Source organism: Peromyscus leucopus, chromosome 6 (genome assembly GCF_004664715.2).
Source record: "Peromyscus leucopus breed LL Stock chromosome 6, UCI_PerLeu_2.1, whole genome shotgun sequence".
Classification (NCBI taxonomy): domain Eukaryota; kingdom Metazoa; phylum Chordata; class Mammalia; order Rodentia; family Cricetidae; genus Peromyscus; species Peromyscus leucopus.
Genome location: NC_051068.1, coordinates 7,378,485 through 7,391,713, shown reverse-complemented (window position 1 = coordinate 7,391,713; position 13,229 = coordinate 7,378,485). Strand labels below are relative to the sequence as shown.

The 13,229-nt window shown below is 43.4% G+C and overlaps 1 protein-coding gene across 1 annotated transcript; it reads right to left on the bottom strand.

Moving 5' to 3' along the window:
• Window positions 1-2,656: 2,656 nt before the first annotated feature.
• On the bottom strand, window positions 2,657-6,427 carry Ghsr (growth hormone secretagogue receptor). Its single transcript, XM_028875803.2, has 2 exons — window positions 5,513-6,427; window positions 2,657-3,564 (listed from the first exon to the last, which is right to left on the bottom strand). Exons 1-2 carry the CDS (start codon window positions 6,300-6,302, stop codon window positions 3,260-3,262), a joined length of 1,095 nt encoding a protein of 364 aa, XP_028731636.1. The 5' UTR covers window positions 6,303-6,427; the 3' UTR covers window positions 2,657-3,259.
• Between the last annotated feature and the right edge of the window lie 6,802 nt (window positions 6,428-13,229).

Genomic DNA, 13,229 nt, shown 5'->3' with positions numbered 1-13,229 from the left:
TGAATGCTATTATTCACACTAGATACAGTGTTTCTGAAAACAGAAGACTCTATTAGCTTACACATGGTGACAAGAACATCTTGTATATGTAAATATTATGCAATGTTTTAAAGAGGTACACACTGTTCTTTAAAAGACAAAAGAGTGTAGGCACCAATCTTGCACAAAATCTCACAGTTTTTTAAAATATTAAATTCAAGTATATGGATAAATAAAAAAAGATGAGCTAAAACTGTTTATGTTGAACCCAAAACTGTAACTATATTAAGTAGTTAACAAAAGTATTTGCATGAAGAAAAAAACAGCAGACTTGAGTGTGATCTCGTCACCTCAGCCACCTCTGCACCAGAAGGTCACTGTAGAGTGCTTTTCCTAGCTGGAGGCTACACTAGTGTTTCTAAACTTCCTCATCACAGATTTTAAACCTTAATATTTGTTTGTTTGTTGAAATGCATCACTCTGCATCCCAGGCTGTGATGGAACTCACTAGACAACTCTGGCAGAACTTGAACTAGCAGTAATCCTCCTGCTTCCTGGTGCTGTGGTTATGAATATGCACCCTGATAGAACTCCCAATTTAAAATAATTGATGGGCATGGATGTTTAAAGTGATTGTTTAGAAAGCTCCTGCTCATATAGCAATTTCATTCTATACTAAAGACTATGACTTTGACTTTGACACTGCCCAAGTGTGACAGAAACCTGACAGCTGGATAGCCAGGGCCATGGAAACCAGGACCAAAAAGAGAAGTATGCTTCTTGCCTTTCTGAATGCCTCAGTGTGGTTCCCACCAGCAGACACATCAGCTCTATCTACAAATATTGCAGTGACGGCCCATTCAAATGTATTTGGAGTCAAGAACACAGCACCTCAGTGCAATGAATGACCCATTGCAGTCCCCAGGGTGGGGGGTTTGATATTTCCCTACTAGAGATATCTACTTCATAATTCAAATCCCTTTATCCATTACCCACAGCACAACACACAGGTGATTGTGAGATCACTAAGAATAAAAAAATCTTTGGCTTGTTAATTACTCAGAGCTCAGACAGAGCAGGCGCATACCAAATGTCGAGAAATGGTAGGCTTTCCCATACAACTTTCTCCAGGGTAATTTTCTTTTGCCCTGAGTCTTGAACAATACATAGAATATAATAATGTAAAGAACTTGCAAGTAATAAAAGAAAGTAATGATTGGAGTGGACAAATCAAAGATTCCTTTCTCTAAATAAAGGATTTTCACTTCCCAGGTCAATCAGTGGGAAACATAGTGGCCCTTGCTCTGTAGTCTACTCCCCAGATGTGAGTTGAAGACGACCATCATAGAGCACAGAGATGGGACCACTGAAGAAACTAAGCAACTAATCAGGCTTGTTTCACTCCAAAACAGTGATAAACATTCTTTTTTGAAAACTTGTTTCCTCTCAAGTGTGTTGTATTTATAGAGAAACTGCATCAGGAAGCTGAAATCCCTCTTTTTAATTTACTGGGCGCTATTGAGGAGATGGGTGCTAAATGCACTAATCAGTATCTCATGGAACTGAATGCATCAGTGTGTGCTCACTGATGCACTCCTAAGAATTAACTCAACAGTCAACTTGGTAACATGAGGTGTTTAGAGTGAATTGCATGTCCACATGGGTTTCAGAAATATTTCTTTAAAAGTAATTCTAATTATGCTTGTTTTTTGATGTTTCCAAAGCAAATAGGCACTCCATTACTTCATCATAATAACCTTTCCTTTTAAGTGCAAGACATTAACTTCCTTAAATGGCCTAACCAGTCCTTTCCGTAGGAGCTGCTCACTTGACAGCAGTCCCAGAAGAATGGAAGCAATCATTCTGGAAGGATAGACTGAGATCATCCAGGTGACCATATAGAAAGTAGTGCCTTTAGAAATGAAACTTAATTGTTATAGCTAAAATGCACAGTATTTACTGGAAGGTGTACTCATTCATAATTAGACTGAGTGAAACTAGAAACACCTCGACTATGTCTGTCACTGAGGTGTTAATAGCAAGACCACCTTGGAGATAGGACATGGCAGGAACAAGTTGAAAGAAACGACTGAAGTTTTAAAATAAATTTTTAGTAGAAATAGGTATAAATGTTGGGGGAAATTATGAGCCTGCCTTCGCCATTTGAAACTTTTTTATACTCTTTAGGTTACTATAAGCTGGCCAAAATAAATAATAATTACCTATCCACAAATGAAAGGCTTATGATTAGCTTACATAGTAAGTCAAAAAAGGTGGTCTATAGTTTTTTTACAATATTTCACTTCCTGAATTGATGCATGCAATTAAACTTATTTTTAAAATATGTGACTTAATTTTAAGATGTATTCCACTCTCTTCCACCACGAAGATGGAACATTAGGTGTGACCTTAACATTTGTTACTCTAAAATCCTGCTATACTAATATACTATTTAAAAAACATTTGAAAGGGACAGGTGCTTATTTTTAAACATTTTATATGAGATTAATAATTATGTTTCATGCACTTTGGAGTGTCTGCTTGGTATGATAACCACTACTTGAAATGTTCCTACTACAACTGAGGAACTGAATTGCTTATTTTAATTAACTTTGAATTTAAAAAAAAACAGTAAATTATGTTACTTAAAAGCTTTGATTGTACTCATGGAATTTCAGCTGTTGAATCAGTTTTTCTACGATCAATTAAATACATCAAATATTACTAATGGAACTAACTGTTCAACTTCAAGCGGGCTGCTTTGTGGGGAGTATACTAGGTTTCAGAATTACTGTGAGGGCGGGGAGAATGGAGATTTCTCAATCGTTTCATATTGAACACATGTGTGCCTTATGTTATGGTGCTTTGGATGAATGTTGTGGAGCTTTGTGGAGATTGCTAGCTTCGAAAAGTCATATCTAAAGTTGTGTGTGATGTTATTTCATTTTTATGATGATGAGAAAAGCAAATGAGGTTAGTGTTTACCCACTAAGAAGGAAAGCCGGTGCCCAGTGTGCCTCCTCCTTCCTCTGAGTGGAAAAGCTGTCAAAATCATAGACACAGTGTGCAGGGATGGTGCATGAGCACTCTGATGAGCGCACAGTCAGATCAAACCGCACAGACCCTACCCTTCTGGCTTTACTGCCCGCCCCCAATTGTTTCCAGATCCGTGTCTCTAATCCTAAACTGACTTTCCGCTTCCTCCCAAGTCCTGCTTGGCCATGGCTTCTGGTGTGGAGCAGCAAGCGATGACTGGATGACTGAGTGCTTCGATGTGCTGTCATGTGTTGGTGCTCGACTTTGCCCAGGCCCGGGAGCTTTCATCCTTCAGAGTGGAGAGCTTTCTCGGCGAGAAGGACTCAAACCCCAGAAGCTTGAACACCGCCACCCGGTACTTCTTGGACATGATGTTGTACAGGATGGGGTTGATGGCAGCACTGAGGTAGAAGAGGACGAAGGACACAAGGTTGCAGTACTGGCTGATTTGAGCAATCTCTAGAGAGCCGGGCTCGAAGGACTTGGAAAACAGGTACCTTCCCACATGGAAGGGCAGCCAGCAGAGGATGAAGGCAAACACCACCACAGCTGAAAGCACAGAGCAAGAGACCATCAGTGCGAGGCATGTCACCAACCACTTCACAATCTTAAGTCTCTACAGCTGAAGGCACAGAGCAAGAGAGACCATCAGTGCGAGGCATGTCACCAACCACTTCACATTCTTAAGTCTTGGCTTTGTTTTTTCTATGAGTAGCATGCCCACTGACAAACATCCTGTGTTACTGTTACCGTGGGAAACATGACACCCTGCTCCTCACTGCTCTGCCCCCCACTCTCCACCCCCAACCTCCATCTATCCTGACACTTTGACATTCAGTGAGTCTGTCAGACCAATGGCTAAACAATCTTCACCCATCCTCCCAGTCTTCCTACTTGATAACTACTCAACTTTGTGCCTGCCTTGATATAACGACTCAACTAAACAACTGATTAAAGATTACCCTCCATTTATATGCATTACACAGAACACAAATATAAATAAGACAAGGCGTCTGTACTCAACCACAGCATGGGTCAGAATTCCCTTCTTTTTCTTTTCCTATCTTCCTCTTTCTTTTTTCCATTTTTAGGACAAGGTTTTGTTATGTTTTGTGGACTATTGTGCCCAGATTTTTAAAATAAGTTTTACAGGGGACTGGATATGCAATCGGGATTAGTAACCACTGAGAAAACAAGTTTATGTCATCTATAATAGATATAAATAAAGCATAAGGGGTTGTTAAGCCAACCAATATTAATTACCACCCATTCAAGGCTTCATTTTGCACATGAAGATACTTTCTTCAAGAATTCTAAATTTTTAGATTAAGTTTTTAAATTCAGAAATGAGAGAAAATAATATTGTGGTCCTTGTGCCCCTTTAGTGATCCCCTTCGAATTGTCCTGAAAGAAGACAATGGGCATTGACATCAAGATACCAATGGGGAAATGAAGAGCTTACAAAATTGGAGGGAGCTGGTAGCTTCACCTTAGGACTAAGTCACACAAGAAGAGCTACCATGCCGTAGCAGCACTGTGGCCCACTCTTCAGTGAGAGTGAACTGGCAGTCCCATGGAGGACACAGGAGACTTACTGATAATCTATCCTCCCTATCAGCACAATCCTGGTCTGGGAAACAAAACATCCCTGGAGAAATCGCTATCATTTTGATATGTAAAATTTGAGAATAATAAAATTGCAAATAGGAAATCATTCTGCAAAAACTAAGAAATGTAAAATGCAAATAAACATGAAATGTCTTGAGAAAGCGAGAGATGTTCCTCTTGGACATGAGCAGTCTTCAAGACTTCACTGTACCAAGTGCCTTTAGGGAGATGGACTCTATGTGAATCATTCAGTACACCCAGCCGTGAGCCTATGACCAGAGGTTCCTGAGGTACAACTTGAGGAAAGGTAGGGAGACAGGTAATCAGAACAGCAGAAGGAGGCCCCAGCACTCCCCCTTTCAAAGCCTTAGAGAGGCTGAATTAACGGAGTTGATGCAATTATCTGAGAAAGATGCAGGGCAGAAAACAAACACCAGTACTGAAAGCAAACAAAACACATCTATAAACAGTCTTTAACAGAGTGATCCAACTTTTTGGTTAAACTCACCACGGAGTAATTTCTAAATCTGATGCCTACCTGCTGGTTGTAATGTTACTTTGATAGCCACAAATTCTATGTGAGGCAGGAAGCTGAACCTCACCTCCAACACTTAGGGACCTTAAAAAAAGGTGATGAGGTATTTCCATCTTGAAGCAAGTTTCTCGAGTAATAATCATTTTAAGGAATTGCCGATGTGAGCTTTTTTGTGGAGAAGATACAGGAAGAGGAAGAGGAAGAAAGAGGAAAACAGTAACTCAGACCAAGAACTGGGGGGCAGAGAGAGACTTGAGAGGCGTGGGGACACGGAGATGGCGAGAAACAGAAAATACAGGGCCCTGCAGAAGGGGAAGCAAGGGAGGAAGAAAGGCCTCCTGGTGCAGGACTCACCAAGCATCTTCACCGTCTGCTTGTGGTTCTGGTCCCTGAGTGAGGCGCCCACCGCCGCATCGCCGCGCCTCCGCCACAGCTTCCTCCCGATGAGACTGTAGAGCACGGTGAGGCAGAAGACCGGCAGGAAGAAGAAGACGCTGGACACCCACACCATGACCGTGAGCAGCCCAGAGCGCACTGCGAACTCAGTGGCGCGGCACTCGTTGGTGTCCCGAGGGTCGGTCCCGTTCTCGTGCTCCACCCCCACCAGCACGAAGATGGGCCCCGCGCTGCAGAAGGCCACGGCCCAGATGACAAGGATGACCAGCTTCACGCGGCCCTTGGTGACCACCACCTTGGCCCGCAGCGGGAAGCAGATGGCGAAGTAGCGCTCGACGCTCAGCGCGGTGATGGTGAGGACCGTGGCGTAGGTGCAGCTCTCGCTGACGAACTGGAAGAGTTTGCAGAGCAGGTCGCCAAAGTTCCAGGGCCGGTACTGCCAGAGGCGGACGAGGTCCAGCGGCATGCACAGGAAGATGAGCAGGTCGGAGAAGGCCATGCTGGACAGGTAGAGGTTGGTGGTGGTGCGCAGCTCGCGGAAGCGGGACACCACCAGCATGGTGAGCAGGTTGCCCGAGATGCCCACCACAAAGAGCGCCACGCAGGTGGCGGTGACGCCCGCCAGCAGCGGCGCGGGGAACAGCGGCAGCAGCTCGTCCGTCATCGAGTCGTTGCCGGGGGAAGCGTCCCAGTCCAGGTCCAGAGTGACGTTAGGCTCCGGCTCCTCGCTGGGCGTCGCGTTCCACATGCTGCTAAGGCTTGGGGTCGCAACCTCGCGCAGATCTGGTCTCCGAGGAGGAGGTCCCCTTACCCGCGGGAGAGTGCGAGGGAGAAATAGGCGACAGCAGAGCGCAGGAAGGATGCTTGGAGAGGAAAAAGAATGGGAAGCCTAGGGAGAAGGTGGGATGGGGTGGGGGAATTAGAGGTGAAAGAAAGTGACCAACTGCGCGCCTCTACCACTTTCCCTCCTTCCCTCACTCTCTCCCTTTTTTCCTCCCTCCCTCCCTCCTCACCTCTCCTTTCTTCCCCTTCCCACTCTCTTCCCTACAGTCCCTGTCTCCCAAACCAGCCTCAGACCGCGCACACAGTCACTTACCTGTCACCCGAGCAGAGCCGGCAGCACTGCCTGGCACTGGAGATCTCGCCCCAGCCGCATGTCGTACGCCCCACAGCGTCCCAGTGCGTGGGCTCTGCAGAAGACAGGCTCTGCAAAGCCCGGAGTGAGGACTCCTTTCCCCAGCCCTGGGCGCTAGGGTGGCCGGGAAGGACAGGTCATTCGGGTAGAGTGGTGAAGGGTGGAGGAGACCTTAGTGGCGTAAAGAAGGATGCCTTCCACAGCGGGATCAAGTCCTTCCTCCACAGGGGGTCGAATTGGTTATGCTCCGGGTGGGGAGAAAAAAGGAGCGTGCCTCTGATGGAGAAGGGAGGGTAGAGGGGGAAACAAGCTATTCGTGTTCAAATCAGAAGAGACAGCGCGCACCTGGGAAGAGCCTCTCGCAATCTTAAACACGCCTTCGTGTTCGCCCGGATTTTAAAACCAGAAGCGTGTTCCCAAGTCTGAGGTCATAGAACAAGACCAGAGCTGGTTCACTCCACAAGTGTGCAAAAGCCCGGGTCCTAAATCCCATCCCTCTGAGTGGGTGTGGGGAAGGGGCATGCTGAATAAGCACGAGTGTCACCTTCACCAGATGTAAACGAGGGGCAGGACGGGAATAGGGCCCCGCACAGGGGAAAGTGGGTAGCAAGTGCAGGAACAGAAGCAGCTAATGCTGCCAGGCTGGCGCATGTCGATTGTGCCCAGTAAACTTAAGTGTTTTTTAAAAGCATGATTTGGAGAGATCAGCTATTCAGAAGCTGTGATTTTTTTTTTTTTTCTGGCAAGATCTCCAACCTCCGGAACTTTAGTTTGCTGTTGTTTCTTTGTAAAATTATAGACAGCATGAGGATCATTGTGAGTGGAAGCGAAGCTTTAGAGGTACATGAACCATTCAATAAATTAATAAGGGCTGCTTTACTTCGTAGTTGCTGCGCGCTCGGGGGAGGGGGTGTCCTTATCCGATAGGAATGAATCTCAGGGAATTCCTATAGTATAAAGATTCTTCTGAGAACGGCCCGTGCATCTGCTGTCCAGATCTGGGAACCTACATCTAAAAAACTGAGAAGACAGTTTTGAGAGCATAGAAGCCTCTGGCTGCTTCCCACGCTCTTACGGGGACGTTTTCAGCACCTCGGTCAGCTCCTGGGGGCCTCTTTTCTACATTCCCAAGCCTGAAGCCTTTTCCAACAGCTCAGTCCTGCAGTCTTGGTGAGGAGGGAGACCACCCACCAAAATACAGATCAGCCGCTAAGCCCCTATCTAACCGCGTCCCTATACCCCTGTATAAAATATTCCATCAACTACAATTGAAAGACTTTTACATACTGGAGTGTGATACCGCGTGACTTTACTAGATGACTTACCACCTTCTCTTATTACCTAAACTGTTGGCACACAAGTCCATAAGATAAGAAACTGGATGTATGCACATGTTGATAAGAGATTCACAGTGAAAAAGAGGCTGTGTGGGAGAATTTGGCCTCACAGTTTGCCTGTGAGTGTGCTGCATCAGGTTTCATTGTACTGTAGCATTACAGACTTTGGACCAAAGTGACCTAGAATTTATCTAAAATGTTGACAAATCCGGAGTAAATAAGATAGCTCAGCAAGAAGAACTTGCCTCCAAACCTGATGACCAGAGTTCCAACCTCGGAACCCATATGATGGTGAGAAAGCAAACTGTGGCAAGTTGTCCTCTGACTTCCACATGTGCATGCCACTCCACATGACACAATAAATAATAAATAAGTCAATAAATGTAAAAAATAGGTAAGATACAGATAAATCTGTATTGTGTTATCAAGAAGCAGCAGAGGGTTTTATTGAAATTGATCCATTTCTTCACAATGATAACCTACATAACACTGTCTTTAGATGTTTATCAAGCATTGCTCAAAACAAAATAGAAACAATCCAGACAGTTTCTGCATGTATAAACCTCTAATCTAGAGATGAAAACACAGCGAGGCAAGCCATCTAAGTACAGTACTGACAGGCATGTTTAAGAGGGATCTACAGGGGCTGGAGAGATGGCTCAGAGGTTAAGAACACTGGCTGTTCTTCCAGAGGTCCTGAGTTCAATTCCTAGCACCCATATGGTGGCTCACAACCATCTGTAATAAGATCTGGCTCCCTCTTCTGGCCTGCAGGGATACATGCAAACAGAACACTGTATACATAATAAATAAATAAATGAATAAATAAATAAATAAGGCATCTACAATGAATGAGCCTATAATTAAGAATACCCCGTGCTTGCTGGGCAGTGGTATGCACACCTTTAATCCCAGCACTCAGGAGGCAGAGGTGGGTGGATCTCTGTGAGTTTGAGGCCAGCTGGGCTATAGAGTGAGTTCCAGGAGAGGCTCCAAAGCTACACAGAGAAACCCTGTCTCAAAAAAAAAAAAAACCCAAACAAACAAAAAATAAAAAAGAATACCCCATTCTTGAGAAAAGACTTCTCAGGGGATCAGGCGTCTGAACTGGATCTTGAAGAGGCTGAGTTCTTTCAGAAAGGCAAAACTTGCTCAACTGTTCAGGAAAAGGGTACAAAGCAGGCTGGACCTCCCTCAAACAGCACCCCATACTGTTGCGCTGGGATGGGGAGAGGCATAATGCTGCGGTCCATGGATCCGTACAGTCAATGAATAGTGAGAAATCACAGGTGTTTTTCTTTTGCCGTGAGAGCTGGCTACCCCAGCGGGTTCTCCTTCACGTTGTTCAGAATCTTTCTTATGTGGCTAAGATTTTGAGAGCTGTATTGTGCTGTGGAGCATCAGAAGCTGTTGTAAAGTTTTACTCTAGATGGGAAGAAAATAGTACTCAAAAACTCTCTGGTATTTGTAATGGGGAGTAGAATTGGGTGGGGAGGACTCTATTTAGGCAAGAGGAGTCATTTCTATTGTCCCTGGAGCCTTATGGACTAGCACTTTCTGCAGAGAAGCATGTAAGTACACATGTGCATGTGTGTGTGTTTCATATTCTAGCCAGGAATGCAAAATCTTAAATGTAATCACAAGGAGCATCAAACTCCACATAAGAAGTAATTGATTTAACAGTTCCTCAAAGACTGTGTTATGTGTGACAAAATAAAGCTAAAGCCCAGTGTTTTATAAGTGGAAGACACAAAGCAAACAGTGTAGGAGAGGAGCTGATCATTCTTGGCCATCACTGTGAATCAGAAAATGCTCAGGATCCAGAGACATAATGACTAAATGCTGCTGCTTGTTTGCCACAGGATCAAAACTACCCAAGAGGACATTCTTGTGCCAACTGACACACTTAGCTATGAGTGGTAGAACAAATAGAATTATTAGGTTAACATCAAGTTTATGAGCCTGATAACTCTATGAAAAGAATAATTTGATGCTTAGAAGTACACACTTAACTGTGATGTATGCATCTTACTATCAATTGCTTAAGAAAAATTGTGTATGCACACACACTCAAGCCCACATATGTGGGCTTGAGTGTGTGTGTGTGTGTGTGTGTGTGTGTGTGTGTGTGTGTGTGTGTCCCCATTTGTGGATAGACCCAACAAATGATGAGGCTGCCAAATGTTGAAGGTAATCTGGGGCTGGGGAAATGGCTCACTGAGTAAGAACTATTGCTTAGCAATTATGGAGAGCTGGGCTTGAACCCCTACTACCCAAGTAAGAAACTGAGCACTTCTGCCCATGTCTACGACCCACCCCAGCTTTTGGGGTGGAAACAGACAGATCTCAACAGCTCATTAACCAGCAAGCCTAGCATAAAAGGCAAGCTTGCGGTTCAGCGGTTCAGTGAGAGATCTTGTCTCAAGGAAATAAGGCAGACATCCTGCTCTGGCCTGCACATATGAATACAGAGGCATATGAACAAACCTGGACACTCATGTGAAGATAACACACACACACACACACACACACACAACACACACAACATTAATCTAGAAAATGGTAGAATTAATTTAACTTGTATTATCTTACAACTTTTCTGTAACTTTGAAATAGATTTTAAATAAGAGGTGTGAATGCCATATTTCTGTAGACACTCTCAATTAAATTTGCAATTAGACATTTAACTTCTTTGATGTTGTATTTAGATTCAACAGCTTGATTCCTAACAACATAAATATAAACATTTAACTTATTAATACAATACTCATTAAGTTATTTCAATCTAATAACATTGAAATCACTACTAGTAAAATTGACAATGAAGCTTGGGATTTTCTTGCAATTCTATTCTGTCCTTATAATAAATATCCCCCATGTGTGTGCAGTTACTGTGCTCTAAAGTTATACAGGTTAGTGCTTTGGTATGTGTTATCAATCATCTTATCAATTTAGTGTATGATGCACCTTCCAGTTACCTTCAAGTTTAGTAGTTATTTTTAACTTTGTCTTCAAGTACATAACACACATATATTCTAGAGAATTTTAAAATTATTTATTTATTTATCCTATGTGTATGGGTGTTTTACCTGCTTGTATGTGTGTGCAGCAGGTGCATGCAATGCCCATGGAGGCCAAAAGAGGGCGTGAGATGCCCCGGAACTGGAGCTAGTGATGGCTATGAGCCTCCGCCATGGGTTCTGTGAATAGAGACAGGTCCTCTGGAAGAGCACTCAGAGCTCTTAACTCTTGAGCCATTTCTCTAGCCTCTCAACTAGATCTTTAAACACAGCATGATTTAAATGTAAAGCTCTAAAATAAAACACATCCAGAAAAATGTTTCTGTTCATACTCACCAATAGATGAATTAAAAAAAAAAAACTTTATGCCTGAAATGGTGGCACATGCCTTTAATCTTAGTACTCTGGAAACCCAGAATATAACTAAAAAAATCTTGAGGGGAAATGGCAAAATAAAATAAATAAATAAAGTTGAGGGCATCATGATACCAGACTTTAGAATGCACTCCAGGGACTGTGGGTGTAATCAGTGATAGAGAGTTTGTCTAGTATGCACAAGGCTCTGAGCTGACTTCCAGCATCTAAAAACAAAAACAAAAGCCAGAGAGAAATGCTACAAAACCATAGCAATTCAAGCATCGACACTAAACCAGTGGAACAAAATAAAGAAACTAGCCAGGGACAGAGAGTGGAGAAAGAGTAGTGTAGCTTTGTTTCTGAAGGTCACAACACTTGACATACATATGCAGAGGACAAAACTAGATCCTCTTCTATCCACAAAAGCCAATTCAAAATGCATAAGACCTGAAACTACAAATTACTACACATCAGTATAGGCAAAGAATTTTTAGATAAGATCTCCTCCCACCAACCCCACTCCCCAAAAAAAACCAGACAACAAAAATGAAAATAGATGAAACTCTACTAAAGAAAGCTACTTCACATTAAAGAAAGATGGGATGGGAAAAGTCCAAAGAATGAGAGGAAATATAGATTCCCATACAGAGTTCACACACAAAGTAATAGTATCCAAAATGTATAAGGAACACTAAAAACTTTACATCAAAGAACCCCATCCAATAATCCAATTAAATGGACTACCGACAGCAGACATTTTTCAAAGAAAGATATGCCCAGTCCTGCTAATCATGATCCTTGCAAATCAACACCACGAGGTTATCACAGCAGATAAGTTACTGTCATCCAAAAGTTACCTATGACAAATGCTGGCAAGGAAAGCGTGTGGAGAAAGGGGAACTCACATACTGTTGGTGGACACATAGGTTAGCCTAGCCACAGTGGGAAACGGTGTGGAGATTCCTTAGAAATAAACAATGGAGCCAGAAGGATGACTCACTGAGAAAGAGCACTTGTTGCATAAGCCTACGGGTGGGAGTTTGGATCGCAAGGACCACATAACAAGCTCAGCATGATCCTGCTCACACCTGTGACCCCAGCGCTAAGAGGGATGGGAACAGGGGGCTCACTACCCACCAGCCAAATGTAGCTCCAGGTTAAGGAAGAGACCATGACTCAAACGAGTTCTGTGGAGAGTGATGGAGGAGAACAAGCCCCCTTTAGCTTCTGTGTGCACACAGGCACACACACAGATGTGCGACCTGCACACACACATGTACACAGACACACAATCTGAGATGGGAGCTACCGTTTAACCCAGCAATTCCACTGCTGGCACATGGCAGCAACAATTCATTAAACAGTATACAGCCAAAACAAATGAAATAATTACATCAGAGACATTTGCACTCCCTAGCACTCTTATTTATCACAACACTATTCACAATATCCAAGATATAAAATCAATCAAGGTATTCATCAACTGCTGAATATATAAGGAAAATGTGGTATAAAAAACACACAATGGAATATCACTCAATAAAAAGGGCTACATGTTTTTATCTGCAGCAAGACTGATGAAAACAGAGGTTGTTGTGTGTTAAGTGAAATAAGCCAGGTACAGAAGTGAAAGTGCCTCATGTTCTTCCTTGATTTTTAGAAACAGAAGCTGCTCTCATTGGACAGCAAGAAGAGTGATCACTGGAGACTGGGCAAGGCCAGGGAGAAGAGGGGCAGAAATCTCTCCAGTATGGTCATTAAAACATAGATAGGAGAAATCGCTTCACTATTGGTTGCAACAACCTATGATGTATTTTATTTTAAAT

Excerpts from the sequence above, each read along its gene's own strand:
- Ghsr (XM_028875803.2), bottom strand. The coding sequence starts at position 6,302 with ATGTGGAACGCGACGCCCAGCGAGGAGCCGGAGCCTAACGTCACTCTG. Across the intron at positions 3,565-5,512 it reads GCAGACGGTGAAGATGCTTG|CTGTGGTGGTGTTTGCCTTC; the intron begins GTGAGTCCTGCA and ends CTGTGCTTTCAG.